Below are 17,890 nucleotides of genomic sequence, written 5' to 3'. Positions count from 1 at the left end.
AAAAAAAAAAAGACAACCTGAGGTCCCAGTCATCATCCTATCCCTTGAGTTTGACAAGGGTTGGCTTCCTCCTACTTCTAAAATTTGAACAGCCTGCACTTACTAAAAGAACAGTGCTGACTGACTATGGAGGGAGAATTGCTAGATGACCACCTCAAAAGAAGACAAAAGACCTCTTTGGCTGGGCAGAAAATGAAGCCTGTAGTGATGATCCCTTATAAAAGAAGCTTATCAGAACCTCTAACACTCAGGTCAGTGGTTTGTTTTTAGAGAACAATATTACATGCTTTGATTAAAAAATTTGATGGCATACATGGCGAAGTGTAAGTTTAATTGGCTTTTCTGTCACATCAGTTAGCATATGTTATGATGAATCATCTATGGCTTTAATGCATTATGGGGATCACAGCCTTTCTATTGTTTAGAGAACTGACCAGAGTCTGAATAGTCTGGGTTCAATCTCTACCTTTTAATTTCCCCAGGCAACTTTTTACTTTTAAAAAGCGTATGACACATGATTTCTTTATGTAATAATAGAGTAATAATTTTCTGGAAGGGAGGAACAAATTCTTATCCTCCTGAAAACCTGACGTCATAGACTTCTGGGATTGTGAGGTTTTACTCATCTCTTTCTTGGTCAAAGAATTATAACATGATGTAAATAGTAGATTCTGACTCTGATTAAGCCCCCAAAAAAAGAAAAAGAAAAGAAAGAGAAGGAGCTGGAAGAAAAAGGAACAGGGAGACTTTGAACTTTCATTGTTAGGGCATCTCCCTTCACTTCTCCCAAGAACAGAAAGGATGAAGAAGCCAGCCAAGATTAGTCTCAACACTAGCTATGGCAAAAGCAATGACTGAGATGTAGTTTTCCCTTCCAGGATCACAGGGAGAAGTGAAAACATTGGAGACAATTAGACAAACATAAAGACTATTCTTTGTCATTGAAGTTTGTCCATGTGTTCGGAATTTTGATAAAAAGTCACTTTATTGGGAGGAGAGGAACGTAGGGGAATCATACTGTTATTAACCTTGTCCCCTTTACTTAGTTTAGTTATTGTAACTGGTGTCCTTGGATCATTCACTTTGCCAGGTTTTTTTTTTCTGACCTAGTTTTACTTCTCATAAATATCTATGGTCCACTCAGATGTGGATTTCTTTGTGTCCAGCCATTTGTTGTAGGACAGTTCAAATAGTTTAAACCATACAAAAGGAAACTGACAAGGAAACTTCCAGGCTTGGGATCACAACTCCTGGCCCATTGTTAGAGAACTTCTCTAAATGAGACTACATTTTATAAAGTTTTTATCCTGTATTTTTATTAGAACATTTTTAAAAGATGCCTCCCAAGAGGGGAACTGAAATGAGATAAGATTAGCAGTATCTATTTCATTCTACAAATTCAATATTCTTTAAAGGAATATAGGACCTCCTCCCTCAGACTTCCAACCACAGGACTAAGTGTGATCAACACAAAAACAGGGAAGGTGTGCACAATTGAATCAATGATACATCCTTGCTAAATATCCTTTCTCTTCTGTGGATAAATAAACTTCCTTTCTGATCATCTATCTGGTCTATGAGTGTCTCATTTCGTTCCATTTCAAACTCCAAGACTCAGACAATCTTGAAACCTTCCTTACATCAAAAGAGTGAAATAAGAAACAGGAACCAATTAATGCCAGGAACACACAGAAAGTATTTTATTAATTTCCAGATTGAGAAACGATGAGGGTAAACATATTTTAGTACAAATCCATGACCCTCCTCAAAGAGCCCACTTTGGCATTCATGGCTCCCCAGTCTTGGAATCGCCTGTATTCTCCGGGTCTCAGCAGGTATTGTCTTCCTCTGTAGTTGGGCATCTCATAAAGAATCCAGCAACCCTCTAACACATTGAGGGAATAAATCTCATGGAAACGGAGGCGATCTTGGAGGGAAGAACAGTCCTCACTGAGCTCTACCATCTGGCCTCGGTAGTCTTCTCTCTCATAGATTCTGATTCTGTGGGATCCAGTCTGCTAGTCCCATTAAGAGAAAAGGCAGAAAAATGAAAAGTGAGAGTGTTTCCACATTTAATTAGCAGTTATATAATGTGGTAAGATTGAGTTAGGTAATTTCACTCTTTCAAAAAACCATTCAATGTATTCCACTGTACAAAATAGAATTAGTACAACACTTTTTTTTATTTGATGGAGAGTTGGAGGGTCATAGAAATTCTAAGTTTCTCCACATGTTACAATTTTTCATCAGAAGAACTAAGAAGGGTATCAGCTGTCTAAAAGGGTAAAAATATTTCTGAGGATAAAATAAATCCTTGACTGCTGAGGGTCTTCTGTTAGTCACATAGTGGAAAGGACTATTGCCTTTTTAATATTTAAGTTTACTAATATTTTTGGTCCCTGGTTTGGTTTGGGAGCAGTGAGGTGGTGCAGTGGATAGAGTCTGAAATCAGGAAGATATGAGTTCAAATTTGGACTCAGACACTTATTGGCTATGTGACCCTGGGCAAGTTGCTTAACCCTATTTGCCTCAGTTTCCTCATTCATAAAATGAGCCAGAGAAGGAAATGGCAAACCACTCCAGTATATTTGCCAAGAAAACCCCAAAAGGGATCACAAAGAGGCAGATACAACAGATCAAATTAGTTTGGAAGAATGTTTGCTTGTTTGTTTTTTCCAAGTAAAAATAAGTTTAACCTATTAAGTCCTTTTATAACACAAGTGTTTCAAGGAAACATTTAGAACATTTACATTTGCTTGGAGAGCAGGATTCTATGCTATTTCTGCAGTGTGATTCCAATTCAGTACTTTTTTTAAACCTATCACCAGGATGGCTCAGACCCCAAACAGAGAACTTTTTGAGTTTAAATCTAAATTTCCAAGAATTCCAAGGTATAAATACAATGTGCCTTAGTTCATACATCGCCTGAAGGAAAGAGGGTGGACCAGCTTAAGGAAAAACCTCTCATATTTGATTTCTCCCTTCTAATATTCTTATGGTGCCTACCTTGTTGTTTAGCACAGGTTTTTTTTGGCTTGGTTTTGCTACATGTACCTTAAGTCTTGCCCTTTAAATTCCTTGAGAGTAAGGATTGCAACATACACATATATATCTGTTACAGTACCTATTATGCATGGGGCATATACTAAGCTTTAAATAAATATTTGTTGATATATTTACTGTTCACTACTCTCTGTACTTACTAGCAAACCTTTATTAAATTTGATGAAAACATATCTTCTTTTTTAACTTTGTCTGAACCCTGCCAGCTCTTTTGAATGTCTGCCTGTTAAACTCCCATACACAGCTTGAAAATATTAGTTTAAACTCCACTGACCTCACTATTGTAGTATCAAACATTTCAAGCTGAAAGGGACCTCTAAGGCCATCAAATCTCATTTTACAAGTGAAAACACGAAGACCCACCAAAGTGAAATGAATTGTCCAAAGTGAAAAAGCTAGTTTATAGCAGGGGTGATTTGAACCCTTTAACTCCAAATAGAAGAAACTGAACTCACATGAGGGATGATGCGGCAGGACCTGATGGAGTCGTTGAAGCCCATCCACTCCTGGTAGTCGGGATACTCTCCCCTTCTCAAGTAATACTGGCAACCTGAGTAATTGGGCTGCTCGTAGATCATCCAGTTGCCACTGTCAACCCTCACAGAGTTGCAGCGACTGAAGTAGGACTGAAGGTTGGAGTGGTCACTGCTGCACTCATAGTAACGGCCCTGGAAGCCCCGGTCCTCGTAGAAGGTGATCTGAAATAGAAGAAAAAGAATCAAGGGCCTGATTGCTCACAAACTCCAGGTAGGTCAAGTCTCAAAAGACGCTTTGTGGAATCTCCATCCTTGCTCACCTTCCCCATGTCTGTGTGATGGCTGATGCTGAATTCAGTGTGATGGGCAACAGCAGCGAGAGCCCCTATATATATAGCAGGTTTGCTGCTGCGTTGGCAAGAACAACACAAAAGAGGCCCAGCGTGGCTAGTAAGGGGATTTCCACGTTCTCTTTTTTTCTGTTCTGTATCATCATCTGTACGGATTCATTGTATGTTTTGCTCTCATTCTGTCTCGTACATTCGAGTTGTTGTCCTTGGTCAATACGGAGATTCCTATTAAGACCTTTTGAAGGACTATAATTTAGGACATTGTCTACTTAATAACAGAGAGAGAGCTTCAGCTATTTCATATAGTTTCTGCATTTAGAAAATGGCCTTGAGTGTCTAACCCATTATATAGAGAAGAATGGAAAATGTGCAATTGGGAGAAGTACAAGAATGTCATATGATATGGAAAATATAGACTAACCTAGGAAAGTTATCCAATGAGCTCCAAGCTCCTTTTTATACAAAGCAAAAATATTCTGTTACAGTTACATATTCTAATTTGTCAGCCATTCTTCAATCATTAGGCCCCCATTTTGATTCTAGTTTCTTTGCTATCATGAAATAGTGTCACGTGAAGATTTGGTTATAAAAATAAGAACTTGTGTTTCTCTTAACTGAGTAGATGGCAGGAACACAGGATACAAACAAGGTGACTGAACAAGCTTGATAACCATTGATCATTTTTTCTCTGTCTTTAGATAGGAATATCAACTAGTCTAGACAGATAAGAATCTGTCCAGTTTTAAAATCTGTTCCCAAAGTTGCTGTCCCAACCTATTCTGCTGTACTTTTCCAATCTGTAAAAGTTCACAATGTAAGAAAATGCTTCCTTACTTATAATCCAAATCTTTCTTGTTGTGGCATAAGCACGTTTACTGATGTGTAGGCTTCAAGGAAAATGGAAAATCATTGGCCATCATCTTCTGTCTACATTCCTCACACATTCAAATAATGTTGCTAAGTCAATCAGAAGCTGTTGTTCTGAGTGAAATAGTATCATTTCCTCAAAACTCTTTAAATATTCTTATATCTCATTAAAATATTAAAATATTCTTATATCTCATTATGCATGTTTATGATGCTTCTCTTGATTTTTTTCCCCTCTCATATGACACTGGAAACAGGTAGGAGAAAAACCACCAAAGTTCATACCTATGACAAAGAGCTAATTTTACAGATGAGGAAACTGGGGCAAACAAGATTAAGTGATTTCCCTGGGGTCTCACAATTAGTAAAGGTCTGAGGTCAGATTTGAACTCAAGTCTTCTTGACTCCAAGCCCAGTTCTTTCTTGCAGCTAGTTGACATTACTCCCTGTGACTGCCTAATTCACCACCACTCTGTCATGTGGGTAGTTTCTTCCATTGGAATGTAAGCACTATGAAAGCATACACTGTATTTCTCTTGTATTTGTATCTTAGTGCTTAGCACAGAACACAGAAATGGTAAGTATTTAAAATATAATTTTTTATTCATTTCTCTGTAACTTTAAAAATATCCCAGGTGTGTAAGGCTATAAATCTCATAATGTTCCAAGGGAAGAATAAACAATTCAGCAGGAAATGTTTCCAAGGTCAAACAGATACAGTAATTCTATAATACAAATATTGGATTGCCTTTTAAAAGATATTTAATTTTTTTTCTTCCAGAGTGGGAATGGTAATTTGATATTGGAATTTGAATGTGTAGTCATCAGTTTAAAATAAAGTAAGCTGAAATAGATCTTGGCAGGCCAATTTTCACATAACTGTTTGAGTTAAACAAGATTGTTAGTTTCTTAATCTCTAAGACTGTGATTGACTATTCAGGCAAGCAGTGATTACATTTCTAATCCACCAATGCTTTCACTTCAACCTGTTTCTTCCTGCAGTGGAAACATGCAGAATTGTAAGGTTTTTCCTTTACTGGAGTTTCGTTGAATGGTACAGGTTTGCCTTAACAGATGTTAATAATTGCTTCTATGGTCAGATGACAGAATATTGTGGAAAGGGGTCAAATGAAGTCATATCTGTTAGAATTGGGTCCTATCCCAATTCATATTCTCTCATCTTAGTCACTGAGACCTCTGAAAAAATCTTTCCTCTTCCTTCTCTGACTTTTTGTCCTGTTCCTCTTCGATGCTATTCTAAGCCTTCTCTTCTCTTTTCAAATACCTAGTATTTCTCCCATTCCCTCTACCCTCAATAGATGTTCTTGCCTCATATTACTGAGAAGATAGCCTAATCTGTCTCTCTTCTCTTTTATTTTGTCCTTCAAAATCCTCAACATTTTTGCCTATTCTCTTCTTTCATTCCTGGCTCTGAAGAAGAGTTCTTCTTTCTTCTCTCTAAAGTCAGTCCTTTTATCTGTGCTCTCAAACCCATCCCCTCCTGACTCTTCTATAAATTTGTTCCACCAAATCTTTCCTCTGAATATCATCATCTATCTTGCCTTATCTACTGGATTTCCCCTTGCTGTCTGTAAACATACTAAGGTCTTCCCAAACGTAAAACAACATCACTGGACCCTGTCAGCCCTTTGAGCTAAAGTCCTGAATCTCTCTCTTTCTTTGCCAAACTTTTGAGAAGAATTTATGCTCGCTGCTGCTTTTTACCACCTTTTCAGCTCTTGTTTTCTTGAAATCCATATTACTTTCCCATCACATTTGAAATGATCTTTCAATTGCTACATCTGATGGCTCTTTCTCAGACTTTATCAGTATTGTCCTTCCTGAAAAAATTGATGCTTCTGGCTCAACCCCATTCTCTCCTCTTTGGATGTCTGTGACACTCTTCCCTTTAGATTCTTGGTCTATTTGTATGAGGACACCTACTCCTTCTTTGATGAAGATGGAGATTCCTCAACTGTTGCCTTCTTAGTATGAATGTTTCTTATGATATTTTTTCTGGAACCCTCTTCTCTTCTTTCTAGGACTTCTCTCTCTTTTCTCTCATGACTCACTAAGAGAGTGACAAGAGGCTCAAGTATCATCTTTACGCAGATGACTCTCAAAACTATATGTATAGCCCTGACCTGTTTCTTATAATCTAAACAAACACCATCTGCTTGCTAGACATCTCTCTCAGATGTCTTACAGTCATCTCTAACCCATAATTTTCACTCTAACATAGAATGCGTAATTAATTGAATCCTTGCATTCTCTTGCCATATTTATCCACCTTCATTGATTTACAGAATTTCCAACACCATTGGCGAAAGGATTTTGACCCATCAGTAATATCAAACAGAGGTTAAATTTTCAAATATTTTTATATAACTGATTTTTTAAGTACAGGGTTTTTTCCTTGAGAGAGAAATAGAAATAAGCTATTTTTAAAGTGCTTGAAAGGTATCATTTGCATTTAGAATTCCCATTCCTTACAAGTTTTAGTCATGATCCAGGAAAAGATGAATCAAACAACCACAATGGACCATTACTCCATAGGACTGGAGGTATACTAGAGAGCCCAGTAGAAGATGGAGATAAAGGAGGAAGGGGGAAAGGAGGAAAGATAAGAAGCTGAATAGAAGTAATGTCAGGGACATATATAAGATCATGGGAAGAGAAAAGAGGATGGGATGATGATGATCATGGGAAAATGATTACAAGTTTTTATCTCTCTCAGTCCCAGCTCAGGGCAAGAAGACTGTTGAATGTAGCCCATTGTTTGCATGTTGTGATTAGAGAATTGAATGTGAAGCCAGGAAGACTTGGGTTTGTATCTTGCCTCAGTTTCAGACAAGTACTTATTGGTTGTGTGATTCTGGATGAGTCCCTTAACTGCTCTGTGCCTCAGTTTCCTCATTAATAAATTGAAGGAGTTAGACTCAATGATTTTTAATATTTCTTCTATATCTCTCTCACTCTGTACCCTGTATTCTAAATTAGTGGGATTTTATTAAAATGTGGTCACCCTGTCTCCCAAAAATTTCTAACATCAAAACTAAATTCCATATTATGTGTTTCAGGGTTAGTCATCTCCATCTCCCCAACTATCAGCATCATCTATGCCCTTTGTTTTAGCAAGACAAACTTATTTTCTCTCTTATGTGCAAGGTTCATTGATTTCAGCCTCTTGCTTTTGACCATGAGGTTCAGGAATGCCTTTCCCCCTTTCTATCCCTTTCTTCTATTAAAATTATTTGATTTATCATTTCTTTAAAATCTTCCTTAATGAAGTTCTTCAGAAGGCAAGTTGCCCCTACTTACCCTATAGCTTCTCAGTACTAAAGCATTTATAACTGTTATTTGTTTATATGTAATGTAAAATAAACACAGGAAACATTAGGTGCCAATAATACAAACTAAATACTTTATTAGGTTCCAAAATGAGAAGATGGAGGCATAGGCATATTTTAGTATAAATCTACAACCCGTCTTAAAGAGCCTGCCTTGGCATTCATGGCTCCCCAGTCCAGGTATCTCCTGTACTCTCCAGGTCTCAGCAGGAACTGCCTTCCTCTATAGTTGGGCATCTCATAGAGGACCCAGCAGCCTTCTAGCACATTGAAGGAGTGGATTTCATTCAATCGGAAACGATCATGGACACAGGAGCAGTCATCGGTGAGCTCTGACATTAGACCTTTGTATTCTTCTCTCTCATACAGTTTCATCCTATGAGAGCCAGTCTGCTGAATCAACAAACAGAAATAGATCTATTTTTAGAATTCGACTCATTCATAGTTTAGTATTAGAACATTTTTCACTGGATGTTAAAATAAAATTTCTAAAATTACTCTGTGTTTCTGATATTCCTTTGATCTATAGATGCTAAATTATTAAATATTTCTTCTCATAACTTCTTTTTATTGTATAGAATAAAGAAGATTGATAAGGATCACACTATAACATAGAAGCAGATAAGAATACATGCTTCTCGAAATGGCTATGGAATGCTATCGTTTTTAACTCCAGTAATGTGGCACAGTAGATAGAGCACTGGGCCTGGAGCAAGGAAGTCCTGAGTTTAAATTGGGCACTTATTAGTTGTGAAATGCTGGGCAAATCAATTAACACTTCTTTGCCTCAGTTTCCTTATCTGAAAAATGAGAATAATAATAGCATTTATCTCTCAGGATTGTTTTGAGGATTGCACCTGGTATGCACTATATAAATTATTTTACCCTTCCCTTCCTCTTTCTCTTCTTCCAAATGATCCATAGAGGAATTTGTCTAACTTTTGCTTTCTGAGTTTCTATAACATAGAGCCACAGTTAGCCTATATTTTTAGATACTTTTTTTTTGCTTTCATGACTAAACAACTTCTAAAAATGAACTTGTGGAATTATTCCTGGACTACAACATAATGCTATTAAATATAACAAAATAAATTATCTTCTATGGTCATAAATTGATTCTTAGAATGAATCTCTCACTATATTCCTGGACTTTTCTGCTATATTTATCTGTGTATGGGTCACAACTTGAAAATCACTAGACCTTTGTCTGCTTTCTCTTTCTTCCTTCCTTGCTTCCTTCCTTCCTTGCTTCCTTCCTTGCTTGCTTCCTTCCTTCCTTGCTTCCTTCCTTCCTTCTTTCCTTCCTTCCTTCCTTCCTTTTTCTTTCTTTCTTTCTTTTCTTTCTTTCTTTCCTTCTTTCTTTCTTTCTTTCTTTCTTTCTTTCTTTCTTTCTTTCTTTCTTTCTTTCTTTCTTTCTTTCTTTCTTTCTTTCTTTCTTTCTTTCTTTCTTTCTTTCTTTCTCTTCCTTTCTCTCTCCCTCTTTCTTTCTCTCTCTTTCTGTCTGCCTTTCTTTCTTTCTTCCTTCCCCCATATTTTCAACTCATAGAGATTACTTAACGAATATAATTACAAACATCAGAACTCACTTGAGGTATCAGAGAACAGGACCGAATAGTATCATTAAAACCCAACCATTGCTGGTAGTCAGGATACTCTCCCCTTCTCAGGTAATACTGATGTCCCGAATAATTAGGATGCTCATAAATCATCCAGCAACCACTGTCCACACGGATGGAGTTGCAGCGATTAAAGTAAGACTGTAGGTTGGGGTAGTCACTGGTACACTCATAGCAGCGGCCCTGGAAGCCTCTGTCCTCGTAGAAGGTGATCTGGAAAGGGAGAAAAAATCAGAGGGGCTCTTTCCTTTCATTCTGCCCCTTAAGTATTGGCCTCCTTCTCTTTGGGGGCCTCTGCCCCCAACAATGCTTTACTCACCTTTCCCATGTCTGGTTGGCGATGGATGCTACCCTAGGGGCAGCGGCAACAGCCGCTGGTATATATAGAGCACTGCCCCTGCTGCATTTACAAGAACAACAAAAAAGGGGCCCAGTTTGGTGTGTAAGGGGATTTTGTGGTTTGCTTTTTAATTCTGCCTCCAGTGAAGAGTGTGCGATGCCCTGTTTTCTCTCTGGTACATTCTAGTACTGTTCTATACTTCCTATTGGGGGAGGACACAACCGTTGGGACAAAGACAGTTCATTGTTCACTGACTTTGTTTGGGTCCTTCTTTGTTTGGAAGCATACAGGTCTGCCGCAGATGGTAGTAAATTCTCATTTCTTGTTTTTCCTTTTTCAATGCATCTTCTCGAAGTTTTCTCAGGAAAACAGGTATGTATTTATTTGCATATCCAACTGTTGGTTGAGAGTTGTAACTGAAAAGACCTAAGCTAAAATCCTGCTGTCTAGCTGGGTGACCTGAAACAAGTCACTTAACCTGTCACTGCCTTATTTTCCTCATTTGTAAAATGCGGATAATAAGAGCATTTCAGGAAAAGTAATGGCACTTTCTTCTAGTTCCTTCCTGCCAAGATGGCCAGAGGAAGAAATAATAGCCACTATTTCCCAGGATTGCTGTAAGGATCAAATGAGATAACATTTGTGAAGCCCTTTACAACCCTTAAAATTCTATTTAAATGCTAGTTATTATTATTGTTGTGGCAGCTAGGTGGCGTAATGGGTAGAACAGTTAGTTGGGCCTGGAGTTGGGAAGACTCATCTTCCTGAGTTCAAATTCAGCCTCAGACATTTAATTGGTGTGTGACCCTGGGCAAGTCACCTAATTATTTACCTCAGTTTCCTTATCCTAAAATAAGTTGGAGAAGAAATTGGCAAACCACACTAGTATTTTTATCAAGAACACCCCAAGTGGGGCCATAAAGAGTCAGACATGACTGAAAAATGACTAAACAACAGCAATATTATTATTATTATTATGTTAAACCAAAAGGAAAACAAACTTTGTGTTAAAATTATGTGAAAGTATTAGTTTCCCAGAGAGAGTGTTCATACTTCAAAGAATAGCAGCTGACCACTGATTATAGCTGGTCAAGAAGATTGCCCTGTCCTCAGAGTTATTATGGCTATCCACTGCTAATTATAGCGAGAACAGTGTTGGGTTTGGAAGCAGAGAGTTCATTTCAAATCCCAGCCCTGCCATTTAGTATTATCTCTGTGACCCTTGGCAGATCTCACTTTGGCCTCTAGTTGGCACAGTACTCAGCACTGGACCTGGAGTCAGGAAGAACTAAATACAATTTTGGCCACTGACTGACAGCTAATAGCTGTGTGACCCTGGGCAATTCACTTAACTTCCCTTGTCTCAGTTTCCCCATTTGTAAAAGGAAGATAATAATAAAAAAATTTTTCAATCAAAGTCTGTCTCAAAGGTTGTATCTTCTCTTAATAGTAGATCTAAAAATAAAAGCTTATATATAAAGCTTTATATTAATATAAATATATAAATACTTTATATAAAGTAAAAAAAATGTACATTGATTACATTGAACATGGCTGCAAAATATAACTAATGAAGAACCGAAAAGTAGAAGTAAAATATCAATTAATAAGCATTTATTAAAATTCCAGTAATATGAACTAAGCACTAAGAATACAAAGACAAAAGTAAAGCAAATCCTTCCTTCAAAGAGCATACAATCTAATGGGCAAGAGAATATATACATATACAAATATATACATGAAGCACTGTCTTGGTCCTGAATAGAAGGTAATTTTGCAAGGGAGTACACTGATGGTTGAGGATGAGAATCAGGAAAAGGTTTGTGTAGAAAATGGTACCTACTAAATCTTGAAGTCAAATCAAGGATTCTGAGAAATGGAGATAAGGAAGGAGTACATCCCAGGCATAGAAGACAGACATAGCCTGGAGGCAGGAGAGAACAAATGGGCTAGTCACCTGGCCATGGTGAGAAATCACAGGTGGATTATCAGACCCCCACTGCTCCCCTTAACATACTGGGAACCAAGGAACGTCTTTAGCACATTGGCTGGACCACCCTCTTTAACACTTATGGGATGATAAGGACAAGAGAAATACAGGATGGACTCTCATGGAAGTATTGTCATCTCTATCATTCAATGAGTAGCTCAGTGGATTGAGATCCAGGCCTAAAAATGGGAGGTCCTGGGTTCAAATCTGGATTCAGACACTTCCTAGCTGTGTGACCCTGGGCAAGTCACTTAACCCCCACTGCCTCACCCTTACCACTCTTCTGCCTTGGAACCAATACACAGTATTGATTCCAAGATGGAAGGTAAAGGTTAAAAACAAACAAACAAACAAACAAAAACAATGGAAACATCCAAATTGATGAGCTTATAAATCCATTTAATGACTGATTGTATCACACACAAAATTTAAAGTGTACAATCATTAAGCCATAGAAAAGTTCTGATAACCCTGATAAAGCAATGCTCATAGATTATGGAAAAGTGCAGACAAAATGACCACCTACAGATAAGATATAGTAACTAATAGCTATGCCATAAAAATCACATTAGTAGAAATTCTTTTTCTGCTCTAACTTGTAATAGATGGCTACCAGAGTCTCTGCTTATTCTAAAATCTGTACCTCTGATTCTGAGCATAACAAACCCTTTCTAATGGCTTGGCTTTGAAAGGAGAAAATATTTCGAAGGCTAGCTTGAGGGAGTGGCAAGACCAAGCAATAATTCTTCAAGGATGGGAAAGACCTAGGCACATTTCTAGATGATGGGAAAGGATCCAGGGGATAAGAAGAGATGGAAGATGATAGATAAATTGTGTCTGTCTATTTATCTTTCACCTGTTTATTTTTTATTTCAATTTTATTTTATTTTCAGTTTCAAATTTCCCCCTTCCTCCACTCTTTGAGAAGGCAAGAAAAATAAAACTCATTGCACACACACACACACACACACACACACACACACACATGTAAGAAAAAATTCCTCATTAGCCATGTTATAAGAAATAAAGAAATTATATTCTTCAATCTGCATGCTGAGTAAATCAGTTCTCTTTCTGGAGTAGGATGTCACATTTTATTATGAGTCCTTTGGAATTATAGGTCATTGTGCATTGATGAGAGTTAGTCTTTCATAGTTGATTATCTTTACTATACTGCTGTTACTAGATATATTGTTCTATTGGTTCTATTAATTTTGCTTTATATCAGTTCATACAGCTCTTCCCAGATTTTTCTGAAATCACCCCTTCATCATTTTTTACAGCATAATAGTATTCTATCATATTCGCATGCTATAATTTGTTCAGTTATTCCTCAACTTCCCCTTAGTTTCCAAACTAGTTTTTGCTAATACAATAGCTGCTATAAACTTTTTTAAATATATGGGCCCTTTTGATCTTTCTTTGATCTTTTTGGGGTATTAACCTTGTAAAAATTAAAATTAGATCTCAGATAATAAAAATATTTATGAGGTTTATTAAATGATCATTAGAAATCAAGGAATAAAGAGGATACAAAATAAAATTCATGTGCCCATGACTGGTTAGCCATTTTCAAAATCCCCACCTTACCACCATCACTGCTGGCTTCAAACCAAAGAAAGCGTGGGAGGGCTTACAGCCAGTTAAACACCAATAACATGATCTTGCCAACTTGGAGACACAGGAGAGATTATAGGGAAAATTGAGAAATACAAAAGACTTCTGGGGAATGAAGTCAAAGGTTCAAAATCTCCATTTATACAACCTACTAAAGGTATTTCTGGGTCAAAGAATATGTACAGTTTAATATTTTTTTAATGTAGTTCCAAATTGCTTTTCAGAATTAAACTAGTTTATAGTTCCACTATTTATTAGTTACCTATTTTCCCATATCCCCTCCAGCATCTGTCATTTTCCTTTTTTTGCTTTTGTCATCTTTGCCAATCAGATTCATATGAAATGATATCTTAGAATTTATTCAGTTTACATTTCTTTAATTCTTAGTGATTTAAGTGAAATTTTCATGTGGCAATTGACAGCATTTATTTCTTCCTCTGAAAACTGTTCATATCCTTCAAATAATTTATCAGTTGGTGAGTGGCTCTTATTCTTAAATTTTACTAGATTCCTACAAGTTTTAGAAACAAGATATTTATTGGAGAAACTCACTGTGAAGATTACCCTCGGTTTTTTATTTTTCTTTTAGCTGCATTGGGTTTTTTTGTTCAAAAATCAAAATTATTCATTTTACTTCCAGTGAATCTCTATCTTTTGTTTCTGCATGAGCTCTTCTTCTTACCATAGCTCTAATAGGTAATTTCTTCCTGCTCCACTAATTTGCTCACAATATCACCCTTCATGTCTAAATTGTATACTTATTTTGGACTTATCTTGATATATGGTATGATATATTCATCTTTGTCTAGTTTCTGACAGACTTTCCACTTTCCCCATCAGTTTTTGTCAGCTAGTGAGTTCTTGCCGCAATACCTGGGATGGAAGTGGACTCTAGGAAGAGATATTAAACTCCTCAAAGATTGAGCAGAGGAATTTCTTTCCTTTTCCCCTTCCCCAACAAGGAGGTTTTAGTGGAAGAGGGGAGCTCTTGTAAGAGACACAAATGGATGGAATTAAAAATGCAAGAAGAGACATTGGTTTGGAAGAAATAGGACTATTTCTTAAAAGAAATTTGAGCAATGAAGAAAATGGGGAACAATGTTGAGATTTTGAAATGTGGAATAGGAGAGAAGAGAATATTTGTAATGGTTTGCCTTCAGATTTTTCCCCTCTGAGAATGAACTTTTAATAAGATTGAAAGAAAGGCAGGAACAATTTAGTGCTGGAAACACAAGCTAAATATTTTATTAGATTCTAAGATGAAAAAGACTGAGAGTAACCATATCTCAGTAAAAATCCATGACCCGTCTAAAAGAACCAACTTTAGAATTCATGGCCCCCCAGTCCAGATATCTCCTGTACTCCCCAGGTCTCAACAGGTACTGTCTTCCTCTATAGCTGGGCATCTCATACAGGATCCAAGAGCCCTCTAACACATTGAGGGAGCGTATTTCATTCATATGGAAACGGTCTTGAATGGAGTGACAATCATCCATGAGCTCTGTCATTTGGCCCTTGAAGTCATCTCTGTCATAGAATCTCAACCTATAGGAGCCAGAGTGCTGTAATAATAGGAACAAGAAATCAATGATGAAATAGAGTCATCAAAATTTCCTATTTAAAATCTTCTTTTTTTTTTAAACCCCTACCTTCCACTTTAGAATCAATATTGGTCTGGCTCTCAATCCACTGAGTTACCCAGTTGGTCCCTAAAATCTTCTGGATAACAATTTTACTGCCAGGACAACTGTGTATGAAGAACTAATTTGTCTCCTCCATCTTCCATTTACATAATGATTCCTAAGGCACGACTAGGAATAGAGCCCAACAACTGAGTGCATCCTTGATCACTTTGTCTTCATAAAATAACTTCCTTAAAATAAGATTTACCATATTGTTTTCATCTTTATCATTAGAAGAAATTCCTATAAATTAGTCAACACATATAAAGTACTTTGTAAATCTTAAAATGCTATATAAGTACTAAATGAGAGGAAGCATGAACTAAAAAGCTAGGAATGCATATTTTCTAAAGATGAAATCTTCTCTGAACTATTTCTTCTAAGATTAGTTTTTATAAAGTCTACCAATACTGAGATTTGTAATCCCTTATGATCACAAGGCTTATTAGATATGCCCTTTTCTCTTCATTCTCACAGCCTTGTCTAAACCTCAAACATATTGTATTGGTACCCTTAGAAGCTACGATTTCAGCTTGAAAGGGCTTTAGAAATCATCTTATTCCACCTGTTCATTTTACAGAGGAGAAAACAGGGGCCCAGAGAGAGGAAATAACTTGTATGAGTTCTCCAGAATAAGGGAAAAAAAAAGATCCAGAAATTGAAGCTAGGTCTTCTGACTCAAAACCCTTCTGCTCTAACAATTAGACTCTGTCTCTAGGCTCTGCTCTCTTCAATTTTATCCCACTTTCAACAGAAAGGGATTTTCTTAAGCATTATTTTAATCATATTACCTTCCAAGCAAAATAAGCAAAGACTCCTAAAGGTTTTTTTCTGGAATCACAGAAAGCACCAAACATCTTTCTGAACATGCCCTTTAGGGGACTACTTTGCCACTACCACCCAGTTTTTCTCCCCATTCTATTGCTGCTAAGTGGTATTAAATCAATGACCTTTGAAATGACTGGTTGAATTCTGGGAAAGTAAATTAATAAAACACAAAATGTTTTAATACATTCAAAATTTTCCAATTATATTTATTAAAGTTTACTATGTTGGGTCTGTTAATTTAAAGAAACCAAAGCACCTCTTCTTTGATAAGATTTTAAAGTTTATCATCCCTTTGATTCCATACTAGTCATTAGCTCAAGAATCTTTGAGCCTCCTTAATTTATTTCATTTCAAATATGGTTCCTGGATTCCCATAGTCAAAAGGCAACTGAAATGCATCAATGACATAGGGCGAGAAATTTCACCAGCCATCAGACTTTTCGTGAGAGACACTGTCTTCTGAGGCTAGGTTGCAACCATTCACTTGCCAGACAGATAGATTTGGTTTGAGAAATGAACATTTTAAAGGTCTTGATTTTCCATAAAGGCTTCAAATGGAACTATACTCACTTGGGGAATGAAACGGCAGGACCTGATGGAGTCGTTGAATCCCATCCACTGCTGGTAGTCTGGATACTCGCCCCTCCGAAGGTAATACTGGTGGCCCATGTAATTGGGGCGCTCATAAATCATCCAGCAGCCACTTTCGACCCGGATGGAGTTGCAGCGGTTGAAGTAGGCCTGCAGGTTGGGATAGTCGCTGTTGCATTCATAGAATCGGCCCTGGAAGCCGCGGTCCTCATAGAAGATGATCTGTAGAATGAAATATTGGGGAGGGTTAAGAGATCCATCCTCTTGTATACACCAACCACACTAGCTCAGCCAAAGCTTTGCTTTTCTGTGGTCTTACCTTTCCCATTTTGGAGAGAGGTGGAGATGTTCACTCGGTGCTATTTGCCGCTGTGGTGGGAGCTGCTGTATATATAGCAGCCCTTCCTGCTGCCTCCGCAGGAATAACACAGTCGGAGCCCATTTTGGTGAGTAAGGGGATTTTCCGTGTTCTTTTCTTTTCTATGATCATGGTCAGGGGGAATCACTGAATGTTTCCCTTTCACTCTTTCTGGCGAGTTCGAATTGTCCTAATTGACTAACACTGTTGTTGCTTTTGAAGTCAGAAGGGTTTCCATTCTTTCTGAATAATTATATTTAGGAGAAGAGAAGGAATGAGATAGTTCTGTCCCCATGACTTTCCTCTATGGAATATTCTGTATGGCTGAATTTCTAACTGTGACTGAGCTAGGCAGTTTATTTTTCCTGGAGTATGGAGTTTTGAATCATAATTTTTAGATGGTCACAGTATTGTATCTTGAAAAGATGCCTGATTTGAAAAATCTGAGTTGCTATATAAATTCAAATAGTTGTTATTATTGTTGTCATGACAATTATGCTTACCATCAGAACTCATTCAGACAAATTTGTCATATTGGCTAAGATTATCTTTAGTCTTTTTCTTCCCTCTTTTCTATACCTCTCTCTCCCTTTCTAGTCCTTCTTTCCATTTGGTTCCATACTGCCTTTGGATGGCCCAAAGCCACTTTGATATCCTACTCATACTTTACCTCAAACATAGAAACTTATGCTACAAAGCTTTTTCTTTTTCCTTCTTCCCTGTATCCTCTACAATAAAATCCCCAATTTAGTGATACCCTTA

General features: G+C 37.2%; 3 protein-coding genes across 5 annotated transcripts; all 3 read right to left on the bottom strand.

The window, feature by feature from the left end:
* Window positions 1-1,676: 1,676 nt before the first annotated feature.
* On the bottom strand, window positions 1,677-3,924 carry LOC100015937 (gamma-crystallin D). 2 transcript variants are annotated; one of them, XM_001369868.3, is made up of 3 exons: window positions 3,860-3,924; window positions 3,519-3,761; window positions 1,677-2,018 (listed from the first exon to the last, which is right to left on the bottom strand). In XM_001369868.3, the coding sequence occupies exons 1-3, from the start codon at window positions 3,866-3,868 to the stop codon at window positions 1,743-1,745; spliced, it is 528 nt and encodes a 175-aa protein (XP_001369905.1). In that variant the 5' UTR covers window positions 3,869-3,924; the 3' UTR covers window positions 1,677-1,742. The 2 variants fall into 2 exon arrangements, with proteins under 2 accessions (XP_001369905.1, XP_007501904.1); XM_007501842.2 differs by having other exon boundaries at window positions 1,677-2,015; window positions 3,860-3,923.
* A 4,235-nt stretch (window positions 3,925-8,159) lies between these two features.
* On the bottom strand, window positions 8,160-10,074 carry LOC100015895 (gamma-crystallin D-like). Of its 2 annotated transcripts, none has more exons than XM_001369836.3 (3): window positions 10,042-10,074; window positions 9,693-9,935; window positions 8,160-8,499 (listed from the first exon to the last, which is right to left on the bottom strand). In XM_001369836.3, exons 1-3 carry the CDS (start codon window positions 10,048-10,050, stop codon window positions 8,224-8,226), a joined length of 528 nt encoding a protein of 175 aa, XP_001369873.1. In that variant the 5' UTR covers window positions 10,051-10,074; the 3' UTR covers window positions 8,160-8,223. The 2 variants fall into 2 exon arrangements, with proteins under 2 accessions (XP_001369873.1, XP_007501903.1); XM_007501841.2 differs by having other exon boundaries at window positions 8,160-8,496.
* Window positions 10,075-14,884: 4,810 nt separating this feature from the next.
* Window positions 14,885-17,162, bottom strand: LOC100015860 (gamma-crystallin B). Its single transcript, XM_001369804.4, has 3 exons — window positions 17,090-17,162; window positions 16,750-16,992; window positions 14,885-15,231 (listed from the first exon to the last, which is right to left on the bottom strand). Exons 1-3 carry the CDS (start codon window positions 17,096-17,098, stop codon window positions 14,956-14,958), a joined length of 528 nt encoding a protein of 175 aa, XP_001369841.2. The 5' UTR covers window positions 17,099-17,162; the 3' UTR covers window positions 14,885-14,955.
* Between the last annotated feature and the right edge of the window lie 728 nt (window positions 17,163-17,890).

Source organism: Monodelphis domestica, chromosome 8 (genome assembly GCF_027887165.1).
Source record: "Monodelphis domestica isolate mMonDom1 chromosome 8, mMonDom1.pri, whole genome shotgun sequence".
Classification (NCBI taxonomy): Eukaryota; Metazoa; Chordata; class Mammalia; order Didelphimorphia; family Didelphidae; genus Monodelphis; species Monodelphis domestica.
This window is presented reverse-complemented; position numbering and strand designations above follow the sequence as displayed.

Coding starts and splice junctions, on each gene's coding strand:
- LOC100015860 (XM_001369804.4), bottom strand. Junction 15,232..16,749: donor CCTGCCGTTTCATTCCCCAA/GTGAGTATAGTT, acceptor CTATTATTACAG/CACTCTGGCTCCTATAGGTT.
- LOC100015895 (XM_001369836.3), bottom strand. Junction 8,500..9,692: donor CCTGTTCTCTGATACCTCAA/GTGAGTTCTGAT, acceptor TTGTTGATTCAG/CAGACTGGCTCTCATAGGAT.
- LOC100015937 (XM_001369868.3), bottom strand. Junction 2,019..3,518: donor CCTGCCGCATCATCCCTCAT/GTGAGTTCAGTT, acceptor TAATGGGACTAG/CAGACTGGATCCCACAGAAT.